General features: G+C 40.9%; 1 protein-coding gene across 8 annotated transcripts in view; it reads right to left on the bottom strand.

Annotated features, from left to right (window-relative positions):
* Nbas (NBAS subunit of NRZ tethering complex) overlaps nt 1-18,294 on the bottom strand; it is a 275,006-nt gene that overhangs the window by 38,725 nt on the left and 217,987 nt on the right. For 6 of the 8 annotated variants that reach the window (XM_027424647.2, XM_027424648.2, XM_027424650.2 and 3 more), the window contains 3 exons: nt 15,546-15,764; nt 12,579-12,781; nt 10,418-10,507 (listed from right to left, as the gene is read on the bottom strand). In XM_027424647.2, the coding sequence (XP_027280448.1) occupies nt 10,418-10,507; nt 12,579-12,781; nt 15,546-15,764 (512 nt within the window). Of the gene's footprint in view, nt 1-4,903; nt 5,001-10,417; nt 10,508-12,578; nt 12,782-15,545; nt 15,765-18,294 lie in introns of all 8 variants that reach the window. The other 2 variants (XR_003486979.2, XR_004770656.1) reach the window with 2 other exon arrangements.

Raw genomic sequence — 18,294 nt, 5'->3', positions numbered from 1 at the left:
TTTAATCCTTGATATTTTTCTGTGCGTTGGAAACTTGTCAAGATAAATAGGTGGAGGGGGATAAAAATTGTGGGGATAAAAAGCATGATGTCAGTAATGTAGAGATGCAGAAATAGAAGGAGGGAAGTGATTCTAGTTTTGTAGTCTTTGGTGAAGGAAAGAAGGCTTAATGAGAATAATAATAAAAAGAAAATCATCTCAAATCATTTACTTCATTATAAAAATGATTAGTAAAAGTTACTAAATAGCTAAAAGGAAAATCTCTATAGTTTCATTATTAAAAAAAAAAAAGGCAATTGCTTCTACCACACTGTAAAGAGCCAATCTAGCACTTTATTTAAAAACAATCAACTAACAGAGACATACAGACAGTCACATAATCAGCTGGGGCTCAACAGATAAGGGTCATATATTTAACAACTACTTCTACTAACTAGAAAGTACAGCAACAGCAGCAGCAGGAACACATGTGTGTTAATTGAGTGATTATTTGAGGATGTGACACTCCAGTGTGGGTGGAGTGCTCATCCACTTTCCTCTATTGGTACTGAGAAATAATAAAGAATGGAAGGACAAAAGAGTAGAAAGCAATGTCAACCAAAGATAATTGATCAAGATGAGATTTTATAATATAAAAGAAATTATCTTTGGTAAAACAGTTCTCAGATTCTTCATGACACATATCTTAGTTTGGGTTACTATTGCTTTGATGAAACACCATACCTAAAAGCAACTTGGGGAGGAGAGGGTTTACTTGGCTTGCACTTCTACATTGTAGTCCATCACTGGAGGAAGTTAGGATTAGGAACTGAAGCAGGGCAGGTACCAGGAGGCAGGAGCTGATACAGAGGCCATGGAGGGATGCTGCTTATTGGCTGGTTGCTCAGAGATCCCAGGTCCACCAGTTCAGGAATGGCACTACCTACATGGGCTAGGCCCTCCCAGATATCATTAACTAAGAAAATGTCCTGGGTGCTTGCCCACAGCCCAATCTACGGAGGCATTTTCTTTATTGAGGTTTTTTCCTCTCAGGTGACTTTGAATAGCATGGATATTTAAGGTGCTGAGTGAGAATAAGTGATGTTAGTGCTCAGTCCTAATTAAGATATTTATACAATCCCCTTGAAAGCTCACAATATATCAACAGAGAGAGGCAGGAAAGAAAGGAAGAGCCAAAGACAGGGAGAAGGATTGAAATGCCATGATCTGGGAATGACTCGACCAACATATCATGATCTCACAGTAGCTATGGCTGCTTACAATGGTCCCGCAGACAGTAAATCATGGATAGGGGAGCAGCTCATGGGGCCCTAGCCTTGCCTGCTGAACTACTGACTACTGATAGATTCGGGAGGGGGGGCGCATTTTCTTTTAGATGCCCACTTGTAAGACTAACAGGCCCCCATGAATAGTTCCAAATCCACTATCACAAATATTGCCCTGGTTAGAATTAGCAAATCACACAAAAAAGAGACATGATTCTAGGGAAAATGATTTGCATAGAGGAGGGCAAGTCAAAGGGACAAGATAGTTTTATACACATGTAACAGTAATTAAAACATACATGTATGAAACAGTCAAACTACACTTTCCTACACAGTGTAATTCCTAACTACATACCAAGTACTTCTCTTTACACCCAAGGACAAATGTGGCTCTCACCCTACATCAAAGAAGCCCCCCGTTGAGGGAGATGAAGACCATCATAGAAAATGAGAGCTGGTCAAAATACAGAGAATAACTGATGTATCCAGCCCAAATGAATACATCTACAACACCAGCACAAGGCTCAGAGAACATCAGAAGGCAGGAAGTGAAGGATTCTAAGAGGCAGAGGAATAGGAAGACAGCTGTGAGGCTGTGTCTCCTAGAAATGACAGGGAAGCTATAGCCAGGATACTGCAACAACATGGCTGCCTAACAAGACTTGGACAATGACAATATGGACAGGCATGCTAACATGGGGGTGGGGAGATAATGGGACCTCACCCCTAGACAAACAACTATAGGCACCCAATGGCTACTGAAATCAAGAAAGTTAGTCTTCCTCAGGGATGAGACCCCGAACTGGTTCTACAATATCAAATGGTCAGCTCTTTAAACATGCACACAGGCAACACTGAAGAGTCAGGGGGCTATATTTATATATGTACGCATTAATAGCTGTAATAACAAAAATAAGCCATGAATTTGAGAGCAACTAAGGGGGATAATAAGAGGGATTAGAGAAAGGAAAGGGGAGTGAAAATGATATAATTATACATCATTTAATTAAAACTATTCTAAAATTTTTAAAGATTGGATGACACAAACACAATTCTGTGCTGTGTGTGAACATTTTTGATGTAGAAACATTGAAATGTAAGCCAATCCTACAACGTGGCTGGTGGTTGACCTTCAGACAAGCATCACGGCAGCTGCTGCCCACTCTGCTTTCTTCTCGTTTCTGCCACTGCCTTCTCCCTGACATTCTTGTTCTCCCCTTCCCCATTCTTTGTGATATGTATCTATGTATGTGGAGCCCTTATACCCACCAGCTGATACTACGGTTAACTATCAATGCATACAGACAAACAGCCCAAAATGTTCACTAGTTTCCAAGGAAATCTTTCCTGACTAATGCACAGAAGAATTCTTCATTAATTACTTGTTGTCATCTGCATTGAATGCATGTCACCCATTGTTTTGAGAATCAGTAATATATGAGTTCACACTTATTGTTAGACAAAACAAAACAAAACAACAACAACAAAAACCCTCTACATGTATATGGAAGTAAGAAGTAGAAAAACAAGTCAAGGCAAAGAAGAACAAAGCCAAGCAAGACAGAGGCAAAAAGACTGTTGGACACGGCACCTTAAGATCTTGCTACTCAAATTTCAGCCCATGGACTGATTGGGTCCTGGGAACTGGCTAAAATGGACAATTTCAGGGCCCATCTATGAAGATCTATGCAGATAGAATCTATATGGTTGTAAGCCTCCAATCCCCTGATAACTGCTATGACCAGTGACAACTGAGTAGCCCACCATACTCAGTACTGGCTTTGACATTGAGCGATGCATAGCACATCCTCACTGGCTTATCTCAAACAGGTCCCTTAGCCCTCCAGTTTCATGGCTTCATCTGTAGGGTGGGGATAATATGCATGCCATGTGGTTGTTCAGAGTGACTAAATGCATCTTTCCAAGGTCTTGGCATAGAAGGAAGGTGCTCATTAAGGAGGGGTGTATTTTTTATAACTAGATGATAACAGTGCTTTCTTAATTTTAGGTTTAATCACACTGTTGTAGAACATTATGTTCATAATTGAATCAATTTTATTACATTTATTTGTCTTCTGAAGGTCTTTTTAGGGTGGGGAAGGTAGTACCTACATGCCATGATATGCATGTGGAAGTCTTCCACACAGGTTCTGGGGATCAAATACAGGCTGTCGGGTTTGGAAAGCACTTTTACCCACTGAGTCATCTCATCAGTCCAGTGTTCAATGTTCCCAAAACATCTAAATTTTTGTAAGCCAAGTAATAACCTAATTTTTCATATAAACTAGAAATTTAGATTATAGCCTCAAAAGATGATGTCACAGAAATGTATCACAATAGGGGAGAGCAGATGCTTTCGTAATATAAATTTAAGATGCATGAACCTCTAATCGACTCATTACTCTTTGCTATCTGCTGTGTTAGTCCTTCAGATGTTAGCAAAGGTCTAGTGCATGATTTAAAACCCCTAGAACATTAAACCCTGATGTCTAAAGGCAGAGGTGGGTTTATGCTTTTGAACATTCACCTCCACCTACTGGCAGCATTTTGGGAGGTTGGAGAATGTTTAGGAGGCACAGCCTCAGTGGACTAGGGACTAGCCTTTATTTATTTATTTATTTATTTATTTATTTATTTATTTTTATAACTTTTTTATTTAGAAACAATCATTTTACATATCAATCCCCCTTGATTTATAACCTGGATCTACTTCCTACCTGATCTCTGCTTCCTGATCCTCTCAGATGTGAGCAAGCAGGCTCACACTCACACTGCCTCAGTTATAAGCTGCTCTCAGCAGTGTGTTCTCTCCTCTGGCTAAGACTGCATCCTCAAACCATGAGCTAAAGTAAATCCTTCCTCCTTTAAGTTGCTTCTATAAAAAATTTTATCAGACTAGTATAGATAGCCATGTCTGGTGAGGTGGCAGAGACTCTATCAGTACTTTCTGAGTGCTGTGTGTTCACAGGATTTAAAGTCAGCACAGGAGAGAGAGGTGCCCAGGAGAGTCATGCTGCAGTTAGAAAGCAATTGAGGCTTGTTGTAGTATAAGAAGAGTTCATTCTGGTATAGCATGGACTAGGTACTGAGGATAGCCACACAGGCATTGGGGAACACACCTATAATCCTAGCACTTGGGAGATACAGGCAGGAAGAACAGAGGTTAAAGGTCATCCTCAGGTACATAGTGAGGTTAGGGCCAGCCTGAGACACATGTAAACCTATCTCAAGAAAATAAAACAGAACAGAACACCTGAAACATAACAGCCATACAACCAAACACTTGGTAGTTAACTTCACACACACTCCAATTCTCAATCTTCTCTGCACTCTCCTTAGAAGGAACATTGAGATAGCATATACCTATTTCAAGAGCATACACATGTTCATGTGTGTGCTGGCTGATGACATACATGAGCAGGAGTAATTCACCATGGATACTCAAAGGACACTGACATTGGTTACAATGTTGGGAACAAAGAAGGCTTGTATGACAAGAGGAAGAGGAAGGGCAGACAGGTCCCGGTCTGATACCTAGAGGGACAGCATCTGGGTAAAATCCAGAAGTGAGTGACCTGATGCAAAGCTGTAGAGGGGTTGGAACTCCATGTCCCTCCTGAGGCTCTGCCTACAATTACCTGGAGCATGAACTCTCACTCCTCCATGTGACTCTGCCAGGTAGCTGGGGAAAGGAAAACCAAGCAAACAGTAGCTATGCCAACTCAAGAATACCTGCTGGGAATAGAAGTTATAATATTTATTATCTTCCAGAAACAGCTCACACAAAGGAGATCTCAGCTCTTGCAATCCCATGCCTTTAATCCCAGGATTTGAGAGGTATAAAGGAGAAGCAAAGGGTCTCGAGTCAGAATTAGTCTCCAGGCATGTTGCAGAGAGCATGGCAGTCTAGGATTGCAGTCTGAGGTGTGGTGGAGAGCAGCGCAGTCTGGATTGCACTCTGAGGATTCATGGAGACAAGATCACTCATTTTGGCCTGAGGTAGAGGTAAGAGCTAGTGGCCTGGCTGTTTTGCTTCTGATCTTCAGCCTGAATCCCCTCTCATCCCACCCCCAATATTATCTTTCTTGTCTTGATTTTTTTTCAGAAAAAGAAAAATCCACCAAGGCTTTTCCCAGTGTTCCTTTGTTATTCTGTCTCTGGAATGAAAAGGACAATCTTGTTTTGCTTCTTCACTCCCTAACGTCATTCTGAAGATCAAAAAATAAACAGTCTGTGTTCCAAAGACCCAGGGTACAGTCTTTGGTGTGTGTAGGGAGAAACCCTGATTAGAGGTACCACTTAGGCCTGGTCATAGGGTTTCTCCCTACAGGTATGTCTGGCTAGAAATTCATGGGGGAAAACACTGTCTTTAACTGTGAGACGGCTGCAGGTAGATAAGATTCTGGAAGTTACTGGAAGCAGCCTATGCAGTAGCAGACAGAGCCTTTCATCTTGACAGGTCGGGACCCCGAGCCAAGCCCACTTGAGAAAGCTGGCTGCTGGCACTGGAATGGCAGCAGCTGTGTGTAATACCTAGAAGGCAGGTCAGTGTGAGTGGCAACACCTCCACCTGCTCTACTACCTGATGCACCTACACTGTCCAGGCAGCATCTCAGCTAGATACCACCACCCTCTCCTCCAAACTCGGTTCAGAGCCTAGGCCCCTGTTACCACTGCATTTCTCACTCTGCCCTCTCTTGTCCTCCACTCTGTGTTCAGCATAGTCCTCCCCACTCTACAGTAGTTACTAGGGCCATGAGTAAGCTCATCTTCTCTGCAAAATTGAGGGATCCCTGGGCTTTGAAATTACTTCTCATCCGTCTATAACTCCATATGACTTACTAGAGCAGGACACACAATAATCACACAGAATAAATGCTATCTCTTTAGAATAAGGGGTCTGAATTGGGCATTGGTACAGCTATTTTCTTATTTAAAGATCTACAAGAAAAGGAGGTTTAGAAAACCATACAAGGGAAGAGGCAGAGGAAACAGAGGGTCCTGCTTGCAATACTTTCTCACATTCATCAATATCCTCTCAAGCTATATCCTCTCAAGCCTGAGGCAAAGTGGAGCTCATGAAGACATACTGTCATAGCATCTGCATACTATGCCTGGAATCAAGCAGAGCAAGTGTTGAGCTTTATATCAATTTCCAAAGGCAGCAACAGCATACATAGCTGGACTAACCATCCTAAGAATTAAATTCACAAAGATAAATAGGAAGTGTTACAAGTCAATAGAGTAGAATACACAAGTGCCCATGTTATCTGTATTGAAACTATATGAAACATGTGCATACTTGAATAATAATTGGAAAGAAAGGCATTTTATTATTCATTACTCAGTGGGGAAGATTCCTAAACCCCTCTTTGCTATATTTTCAATGGAAACCCACTATTCCAGGAGAGGCCAGACAGGATTGACATGGGTATCAGCTGGAACAAAGGCTACTGTAATCTCCAAGGGACTTGAATACCTATTAAGTGGTTGATGTGGATCATAACTGAATACTTGGTCTAGAGTTGAAGGAACTCTTTGGGAAGCATTAGGAGGTGTGGCCTTGTTGGAGGAGGTGTGTCACTGGGGTGGGCTTCAAGGTTTCAAAACCTCACACCAGGACCAGCCTCACTCTCACTCTATGTCCTGCCTGTACACAAGACCAAAGCTACTGCTTTAGCACCAGGTCTGACTGCCTGCTGCCATACTCCCTGCCATAATGGTCATGGAATCACCCTCTGAAACTGTAACTGTTAGCATTCAGGTACACCTGGCCCGCCTCTTGGAGACCTGGCTGAATGTGTCACCCCTGCGAGCATGCTCAGTATGCAGGCAGTACCCTGGCCTGCTGTGTGGTCTCTGCACCCCTCCCTTAAAAAGGCAGAACCCCACCTGCTTTCTCTCCCTCACATGCTTTTTCTCTCCTCTTCCTCTTCTTTCCTGCCTGTCTGACTCTCTATCTAGCTTTCTGCCTCTCTCTGTACCTCTGTCTCTCTCTCTTCCCACCAGGCTGCTCTGTGCTTTCTTTCTCTCTTCCCTCTCTCCCTCTAACCCCCTCCCACAATAAAGAAACCCTCCATGTGAATGCTGTCTGCATGGTGTATCTGTCTCTCACCTGCTTGGCTACAACCTGCCAAGGTCTCTCTCGCTGTATCAAAACAGTAGCCAGGGCCCCCAAGTGTATTCTTTTTTTTTTTTTTTCTAAGTTGATTTAGTCATGGCATCACTTTACAGTAATAGAACAGCAATAGAACACTAAGAAGGAATTTGGTACCAGGGACTGGAGTATTACTTTAATAGGCTTGACCATACTGTTGTTTGGAGCAATATAGAAGACAATGGGATTTTGAACTAGAAAAGTGATGGAACGCTTTAAGTAGGGATTAATGGGCCAGCCTAGTAGAACTCAGGGACATAAGCTGAGCGAAATATGACTATTGAGGCCCAGCTGTAATATTTTGGAGAAAATGTGGCTAATTTTCGGTCTTACCCTAAAAATCTGCCTGAGGCTAAAACTGAAGAGTTTTTGGACTAATGTCATTGGCAGACGAGATTTCAAGACAGTCCAGTATTGGATGCATCATGTGGTTATTAGTTATCACCCTTATGCAGATCTACAATGAAAGACAGCAAGCAGGGCAAAAGAAAGATAAAATGTACTGCTCAGGAAGAAAAAGGGAACCAAAAAATGTAATGTCAGAACCAATTCCTGTTTTCAAAGAGAAAAGAAATTTAAAGAAAGGTCTAAAATTAATTGGAATAAAAGGAGTGGTGCCCCTGGGGCAAGACCTCACTCAGCCATGCTCCCAAATTGTAAAAGTGAAATGCCTAAGGTACCTTCCAAATGCAAGGACAAGTTTATCCAAGAAGTCAGACCACCAACAAATCAAAATTTATGCAAATATGTCGGTTGGTGGTAGTGCACGCCTTTAATCCCAGCACTCGGGAGGCAGAGGCAGGTAGGATCTCTGTAAGTTCGAGACCAGCCTGGTCTACAAGAGCTATTTCCAGGAGAGCCTCCAAAGCCACAAAGAAACCCTGTCTTGGGGAAAACAAAAGCAAAAACAAAATCGAAAACAAAAAATTTATGCAAATGTAATTCAAGGAAGGGCCAGGATTTATCCCAAGGGTCCACAGCTAAGGAAAGCCACTGATGTTGGGTGTGTGGCAGGGAAGTCCCTTTATGGAGGTCGATAGATGCCATTTTGAGAGGCTGTGAAGGTGAAGCCTGGATTTTGTTGGAGACTTCAAGATGTTGGAGATATCAGTGCCATGGGATATCTGCCAGGGAGAGCTGCATACAGGGACTGGAACCAGCCCAAGAGAGAGAAATGTGCTTTAGTCAACAACATTGGAAGGAGGGAAAGATCTAAAAAGCCATCTAATCCCTTTGACATCAGATATGGAGTTTGGAGTTTCCCTGCTGGGTTTTGGTAGTGCTTTGGTCCACGAATGAAAAAATAAAACAAAAGGAGGAGAACATGACTACTCCTAAAATATGGAGAAGATATTTATTGCAGATGTAAGTAAGAAAGCAGGCAGAGGAATGAGTCTAGCTTTAGCATGGCCAACAAATTTAACCAGACCACAAGAGGAAAGAAGGGGACAGAGAGCAAGAGAGGAGTCACTGACCAAAGAAACCTAGGCCAAGAAGCCAAGAAGCAGGTGTAGCCAAAATGACGAAGTTATACAGGGATCAGCTAGGCGACTGGAGTGGAAGTCCAGCCCCTGGGAGGGAAAGATATAGGATGGGGGTAGAATGAGAAGTGCTGGGAGGAGCCACAGGCACTGATGAGTGATGCTGAGAGCCAGCATCTACTTTATTGTGTTAATAGACACCTCAGTTACCAATTTGTCCTGTGTTTCTGAGACCTGACATTCCAGCATTTCCTCACTATGAGCACTTTCCTCCATTTTGAAAGGTAATTAATATATATTCTTGTGCTACTGTATACTGGAAGCATGGACTTTGCTTTTTGATTTTATAGGAGGTTACAGTTAACAGACTGTCTCGAGTCTTAGAAGAGACTTTGGAAATTTAAATAGTGTTCAAACTGTGAAAAATAATAGACACTTTTAAAGTTGAACTGAATGCATTTTGCATCATTATACGGCTGTAGGCCTATGGGGACCAGGGAATAAAATGTAGTGGTTTAAATAAAATTGGTCCCCATAGGCTCATACATTTGAATTATTCTTTTTCTCATCACAGTGGCAGTAGTGCTGAACTCTGTGGGACACGTGACCCCCTCCAGGTCCTGGAAGGTGTTGTTGGGGCAGTCCACACCAGTGTGGTCTAGTTGGTGGAACTGTTTTGGGAAGGACTAGGAGGTGTGGCCTTATTGGATGACCTGTCTCACTGGGGAGAGTTTGAGGTTTCAAAACCTCATGTTAAACCTGGTCAAGCTCACTCTCTCCCTCTAAATTGCAGATTAGATGTAAACTCTCAGCAGCTGCTCCAGCACCATGCCTATTTGCCTACCTGCCTGCTGCCATACTCATGGCATGATGGTCATGGACTAACCCTCTGAAATTATAAGCAATTCAATATTTGCTTTTATAAGTTTTGACATGGTCATAGTGTCTCTTCATAGCAATAATAGAGTAACTAAAACAGGAGGAAAGCTGATGGGGAAAGTACTTCTGTGTATGTTTATCTTATTGATTGTTGAATAAAATACTATTTGGCCAATGGCAGCAAGTTAGACAGGACTAGGAGTCAAAGAGGATTCTGGGAAATGTAGTAGAGAAGTGGTGATCCAGGCCGGAAGTGACATAGCAAGGAGACTCATATTTAGCAAGGAGAAACAGGAAGGTGCCCTCTTTCCCTTCTGTTCTTCCTCCAGCGGCGCAATGTGATCCACCGGAAAGGAGGGACGCCAATAAGGCGTCCGATAAGATAAGGCTTATAAAATATATAGATTTATGATAATTAAGACTGAGCTAGCAGATGAGAATCCTAGTCATTTGCCAAGCAGCATTTGAACCTAATACAAGTTTCTGTGTATTAATTTGGGCCCTAACTCAGGCAGGCAGCTGGTGTAAAGCGTGTAAAGCACACACGTGGCGGTGGGGCTCGACGGCTTTTGGCAGAAATATTTATTGTAACAGAAAGCCATTTAGTGCAGATGGACAAGCTGTCCTGATCTTACCCTTTGTCCACACTGGTATGGACTGCCCCAACAACACCTTCCAGGACCTGGAGGGGGTCACGTGTCCCACAGAGTTCAGCACTACTGCCACTGTGATGAGAAAAAGAATAATTCAGTCAGAAGAGGTCAATGGCGCCTCAAAAACACACTTTCTATTGACACACTCAGGTGAACCCAGTTGGATTATGGTGTGGCATGTTCCACTCACTGCTCTGTGCTGAGGATGGGAAAGCTGGCATCCCTTAAGAAGCTCAAGGTTAATCCACACACACATTTCTACCGGGAGAATAATACAACCTGCTTTGTCATTTAAAAGCAACTGAACATTAAAGCATTTTAAACATTAAATATAATAATGAAGCTCTTAAAAATAGGTTTACATAGTAAACTCCTGTATCCATACATCTTTACATGCAGGAGTTCATCACAAAGATCACTGGTTTGGTTCCAGACCCCTGTTCTCTGCTACACCATCAATGCTGGGCCTTCACAGGTTCTCTTCCTGGACATCCAGTTGTTGCCCTGTGTTGTGAACATCCTGAAGCCCTGGGTTGGAAGGACCAAAACCCCTCCCACACCCTGAAACCCCTATGTTCCAGCAGATCACAGATGGGCTTCCATCATGACATTTTCTTTCTTCCTTTTTTAAATTTTTTTCTTTTGTTTTATTTTTGGGGGAGGAGGAAAGGTAGAATTGGGAGGCATGATGTGAAAGATACAAAGAATAAATGAAAAGTTAAACAAAACAAAACAATATTTACCCACTGTCTAGAATTCTCGCAAATTCCCAAAGTACAACATAGGAAATAGAAATTTTATACTTATTTCCAGAATACTTTCGGATTTAAACTACCTGCTAGACTCATTACTTTCAGGTCTTTGTCATTTGTGCCTACACCTACTAAACTTAACTGAGGTACATGTAGGGGCCTAGCCCAACAGCATCCTAATCCTAGGCCGAGAGTGGCATTGGTTTATCTCTCCATGTTCCTGAACCTTCTATCACTCCAAGTTGTAAATGCACATTGGTCAGATGTCTTCAGTGCACTGTCATTAGAACCAGTCTGATCAAAGAGACGTGATCTGAACATAGTCTCTAGTAGTAGAAATGCCATAAAGGTACTCATTTTGCTAAATGTTTCTTTTGTAAGTTTTATCTGGTTAAGAAACTATAATTATAAATTAAAAGGTACAAAATATGGCAAATAAATATCTGTTATCATTTGGAAATGAGTGGTTCTTATAAGCAATAGCAGAGAAATCACAACAGACTAATAGAACAAAGCTTTAATAATGTGGAATTTGTTATTTCTAAAATGAAGTGCTGCTGCATTTTGTCTTCTCTGCATAAAATTACTAGGTAGCTCAGAGCATTAATGTGAAAACTAGATGAGGCTGGGGTAATTAAACTGATAAAGGCTCATTTGATTTCAGTTTAGCTTCAGAAAACTGACATGCATTTAATCAAAAAGTTCCTCAAGAGCAATACAGAATTACAAAGGATGCTTAAAAGGAGAATAAATTAAATACAACTAAATCTCTTAGCCTAATTACATTATTCACAAAAAGTGCATGATGCCTCATTATTCCCTTAGTTTCACAATTCTCTCCAGCCCTCTTGCTAGCTGTGCACTAATGTGCCTGTGTGAAGACAAGAGCTTACACCACTCATGACAGATAAGCCATGTCCTAAACAGTTAGCTGATGCCTAACTTCTTCCCTGAGTCAGCTGTGACTTGAGTTCATCAAAAGAACTCTTGGGTATCATTTCTCACTTACTCCAAGAAGGGAATTAGAAAATACAGGAGATGAGCAGCCAAACTGACACCACAGGGCAATCTGGCTCTTGGCTACCCATGTCACATGTCATTTGGCCTTTCTCTTGCTTCTCAAAGGAGCTCAACCAGGAATTGGCTTCATGGCACGGTGTGTGTGTGTGTGTGTGTGTGTGTGTGTGTGTGTATCCATTCTCAAGACATTTTAGGTTAGAACATTCTAGAAGTAACCTCTCAGATTTGTAACACATTTGAAAATATGCTATGCTTCTACCTTCTACATACCTGATGACAGTTTAGCTTCATAATTGACTATGGGGTGGGTATTACTATTGATGAAATATTTATTACCTTAGGTCTTCTGTAATTGTTACTTTATAGTTTACCTTAATGCAGAAATTATTTTTGTGATTGCACTATGTACTACATCCTTAGGTGAGATATTGGCAGGACCAATGGCCACTTGTAGCAGCTGTTGAATCATCCCTAGAGGCTGGCCATCTAAACACATGGTCACGGCTTGGTCATGAAGTTTCCCTTTTTCTGAGCGGGACAGATCATAGAGATAACTGTATTTCTGTAGTATTTCCTGGAAAGAAAAAGCAATCGGTGCTGAAATTTTAACAAGAAGCTAAATATGTCTACTTATACAAAGTATATTTAGAAGGTCCACAACCAAAATATATTCCTGTCATCAATAGCACACCAAGAGACAAGAGGGTCTTGTGAACAGAAGAGGGTACTATGAATGCTACCAGCGATTGTAGAGGGTCCAGCCTTCTACAGGTTAGAGAGACTGGAAATGAGATGCTGAGTCAGTGAGAAAAACACACAGAATTCTTTTCTGAGGGATAGAAGTTTCTCTTCTATTTTATTATTCTTTCTATTGCTTATTCTACTGTATTCATTTTACTCTTCTGTTCTTCTACCCTCATGTTTCCCTTCTATCTCTTTCCTGATGACTTCCTTCTAACTGCTTCCTGATGTCTTCCTTCTCCTCAACTTACTCCTCTACTTCCTGATGTCTTCCTTCTCTCTTCTTTATTTTTTCCCTTACAGCTTATATACACCAGCAGACTCTTTGAAGCAACACAAAAGTTACAATGTGGTTACATGCTATTTTTTAAGTGAATGATCACAATAAATGCACATAAAAAACAGCATGTTTTCCATATCCCTTACATGATTAGATCTTTTACATATTATAGGTGAAAACAGGTTAGCCCCCAAGAACCCACATACATTAAACATTTATCTTTGAGACTTCTCATAGATCTCAGGAGACTTTCAGCCATAAGTGTTTACATAGGCAGTAGTTTTTATAATTGCCAGAAAAACAGCTTACCTAGTTTCCCTTTTCATATTTTAGAGTCCAATCCAATTATCTTAACTAACCATCCAATTCTTTGTTTTCTAGTTACATGGAATCAATTGTTTAAAGCTTTATTTTTAGCTATGATGCAAACAGAAACCTGTGAACACATTTCCAAATATCAGAGAGAACTTGAACTATCTTCTGGGACTTAATTGTTTTCCTAATCATTAACATTAAAAATCTATACAGCTCCCCCGGAGAAACTCGTAAGTCCCAGTGTGTGACACTTCCTTGTTCCTGTTTTCTAATCTCTGCAGCCCTTCTTTATGGAGTGGGTGTGTGTAGCAAGACTTTAAACAGTACAGCTTAAGAGGAAACCATCCTCATAATAATCCACAGGTAAAAATGCCCAGTAGATCAGGATATTTCCATGAGATAGTCACACTACCTTAAAGGCACTGGGGATGTTGCCACAGGAATTCACATCATGCCACATGCCAGAGAAAAATGGCAGTGACAAACACCTAAAGGCACAGCAGTAGCAAAAGACATTCTGGAGCCAAACCCCTTAGTGTCTTGCCTCTCTGAGATTCAACCATTCAACCAGTGCCTGGCATTCTGGTGGGCCGAACTCCTGAATTCAAGTGCCACCTGCTATTTCTCTGACATGGCCATCAGCAAGGGATGACATAAAAATCAGGCCATTAGCAGGGTTAGACACTCTAGACAGTATGGACAGTGAATTGCACTGTTTTCACTGAACTCTAAAGCTCAATCATCATTATAATGTTTTGAACAATAACTATATAATCCCAGGTGTTACATATATGGAGTTTAATTATTTCCAACAATAATCCTACAATTACTTTTAGTTGGTCCCATCTCATCAAAAAGAAACTGAAGATCCAAGACACTAAGTACCATGCTTTAGTAAAGGAGCTCAGATTAGGACCTAGAAGTCACTTTCCATCCCATGCTACATTGCTTCTCTTTTAAACATACCTGTAAAAACCAACACTACAAGAAATAACTGAGGAAGTCAGTCATAGATGTGGTTCCCAGCACACAGCTGCCCATAAGGCACATAGCAGCACACACCACACACGGCTGCACATACTGCCCAGGGCAGCACATATAGCACATGGCTGCACATATCATACAGGGCTACTGGACCACAGCACTGCTTTCTAGCTTCTGTGGAGTTTCCCTGGTAACCCTGAACATAATGCTTCATTTTTTAAAACCTCCACACTAAACCTGAACATAACCAAAGTTTTAATGATATTAAAGAATTACTACCAGTTTTTATTGTTTTATATTGTAGTGACTACACTTAAATGTAGTCTTTTCAAGGAAGATATAAGAGCCCTTATGGACAAAATGAGAGGCTGACTAAGTTGTGCTAACCTACAGGCACAAGGTGAATGCAGGGTACGCATGACAGAAGACTGGGCATCCTTGGGACATAACTTTAGAAGTCCCTCCTCGCCTAGGTACCCACCCAGTTTTCCCTCAGCTCTTGCTACCCCCCACCTACCTGTCCCTCTTTTTAGATACCATCTTTGCCCCATATTCCTTTAGAAAGAAAAATGAATAAAAGGCAAGGACTTGAGGACAGCTTTTCATGTCTACAATCCCATCAGCACCACTGTTCCAGTTGGATCTTCACATCCCAGAGAGGACTCTATTTAAGGACACAGGGTGGTGGGACCTTTTATAAGGCAGGATTCAGTGAGAGGTTGGCAGGACACTGAAGAGCGTAGTAAGGTTCCAGCCTTTTCTTTGGTTCTGTCTCACTTATGATGATGTGAGTGGTTTTGCTCCATCACATGCTACCATAGGCCTTTCAGCAAACAGGCCCAGTGCCCACAGAATGAAACTTTTAAAACTACAGCAGAAATAAAGTTTCTCCACTTATAATATAATTATTTCACATATCTCATATAGGAGCCAGGAGCTAACAGAGTTCCTAAAGTGGCTTTGAGGTGAACAGAGCAAACATGGCACCACAATTCATCTCCAGGCTTCTAGTTCATACCTGCTCACTGTTTTTCAGACTGAGGATGAAGCTGTGGCCGAGGGTTTCCAGATGGGCAAGTGAGTTCTCCAGGTGATCCAGGGCATCTGCATAGGTGACTTGAGAATCACGACCTTCCTGGGGGTCATCTTCTGAATTTCTTTTCCTTGGTTTCTCTATGAAATGCTTGACTGCCTTAATGGCCTTTCTGGTCATCTCTTCACGTGCTTCTACAGACAGCTTCAAAGAGGCAACAAACAAAGTCAGGTCAAAAGCTAGTATTATGTTTGGCACATTCAATAGGTATTAGATGGCTAGAACAAAAGTGAAATTTTAATATAACCAGTTAGCACTTCCATTGCTTTTGTTTTGTTTTCCTCCTGTGAAGGAAGCAAAAGCAATGAAATACCATTTGTCCTACTTAGCTATTAAGGTAGACTTTAAATATTGACAAGAGTCAAAGAGGGTAAGAACGGAAAGGATGAAACTAGACATCACTGACTCATATACAAAGTGCAAAGACAGGGACCTATTTACAGTCAGAAACTCCAGTTCTGAGCCTTCATTTACTGTCAAGTGAAAAATCAAGACCCATGGGCTGCTATTATGCTGGCATATATCAGTAATCCCAGTTCTTTCAAGGTGGAGGAAGAAGGATTAAGTTTGAAGCCATCGTGGGCTAAGTAGTGAGATCTTGTCTCAAAAGAAAACACCTAAAACAATTGAGATGGGTTAAAGGATGGAGGGAGAGACACAGACACAGAGGATGAAGATTTTAACTAGAATAAGACTATAAAAAGGAAAATTCAAAAGCAATCTAGTTCACAAGATTAACAGTAACTAGCTTAGGATGAATTAGTGGTTAGCATATTATACAGTTATTAAAATTAGAACTATAAAATCAGTAGGGCAATTTTACAAAGTACTTCCACAAAACATTAAATTTTAGAAATCAGGACATAAAATCATCTGTACCATACTTACATTAAAATTTAAATTATACTATACACAAAATTAATTTTTGCATATATTCTACATTTTCTATGCACATAAACATGTATATAAAATATCTGTAGAAAAATATGTCTGGCCATTTAGGTATATAGTACAAATACATATTATATAGAATACTATATATATGTATATTAATATTACATAAAATGTTAGTGACAAAGTGTTCTTATTCTGAGTAGTTTTCTTCCTCTCTGCTTTTCTGGCTTTTGGAACAGTGTTGTGTTTATTCACATACTCCCTGACTTGTGGCCGGCCACTGGGTATGCAGGGCTTATAGTTTCCTAAAACTACTGAGCACATTAAGCTCATTTACCTGCATAGGTAACATGAGAATCACAAAGTCCATCCTCTCTTTATGTGAAAAAGGAGTTCCTCTGGGCACCCCAAGGTGCCCGTTGACTACTCAAGACCATTTCTGCTATATCCTCAAAAGGACTTAGTGTTTTGTTTTGTTTTTAACAAAATAGCTAAATGGCCTTTGATAACATCTTAAATTTCCCTACTATTTCTTAAAATTAGTTACTGATACAATTTTGAAAGATGGAAGTAAACTAAAATGCAATTAAGCTACACTAGAAAGTAAATGTTCCTCAACTCAAACTCCAGGTTACCTCAGAGAATGAGTTTAAATGGTGGCAGCTGACATTTTCCTAATTCTACATAAATGCTCATTAAAGTCACCTTGGTGGTGACTGTTTCCATGGAATTGCACTCAAGTCCTGCTCTCTAATTCAGCTTCAAAGTGTATTCTGTGATATCATTTCTGTCTGGGTTCTGCTACCAAGCAGATGGCATGACATCCAGAAGCCTCTAACTCAATGATTCTCAACCTGTGGGTCACGATCCAAGGCCACCTCTGTCTCCAAAAATACTTACATTACAATTAATAACAGTAGCAACATTACAATTATGAAGTAGCAATGAAATGTTATGGTTGAGGTCACTACAACATGAGGAAGTGTATTAAAGGATCGCAGCATTAGGAAGGTTGAGAACCACGGTGGACAGGGTTAATTGTAGCATTAGGTTTTCCTCTTAGTCAATAATGCACTCCTCTCTGTGGTTTAGAAATACAAGACACTACAACTATACCCATGCTTGCTCAAAAGACCTTTCCTTCCTCCACCCTGTACATGCAAAGTGTGCGAAAGTTAAGAGGAAAGAAATATGAGTCCAACACAGGAGCAGAGCCTATTCAAGAGGCAGAGGCATGAGGATTGAAAACTTAACCAACCTGGCCTCCATAGTAAGACTCTGTCTCAAGCAAAAAATACTAAACCCTGGAATCCACACCATGTGGTATCCAGAGAGTTTGTCCTGACACATACTACACATCTTCCTTCCAGCCATTTTCTGCATCCTCCATCTAACAGACTATCGGAGTGCACAACTGGCTGAGCATTGCAACAAAATCAATGCTTAATAACAGTGTTGTAAATCTTCTTTTGACTCATTATGGTTTTTGCCCTAAAAGTTAAATTTTGACGATTATTTAAATATGCCAACTTGCCCAATATTCTTCCTATTCTAGTGTGTGGTATAGAGAAGTCTTGAGAGTAAATTAGCTGGAAAATAGGAAAAAGACTGGGAGTATTTGGCTGTGTGGAAAGCCAAGTGGTGGGAGAAACAGCAGGTCCTTGGTGCATCATTGCTAACCAAGGCTTAACCTGACAGTGACAAACACTGGGATGACTGTATAGGAAACTGGAAGGGAGGTAAATTCAGGTAATTTATATCTAATATCTACTACCCAGTC

Source organism: Cricetulus griseus, chromosome 7, assembly GCF_003668045.3.
Source record: "Cricetulus griseus strain 17A/GY chromosome 7, alternate assembly CriGri-PICRH-1.0, whole genome shotgun sequence".
In the NCBI taxonomy this organism is placed as follows: domain Eukaryota; kingdom Metazoa; phylum Chordata; class Mammalia; order Rodentia; family Cricetidae; genus Cricetulus; species Cricetulus griseus.
This window is presented reverse-complemented; position numbering and strand designations above follow the sequence as displayed.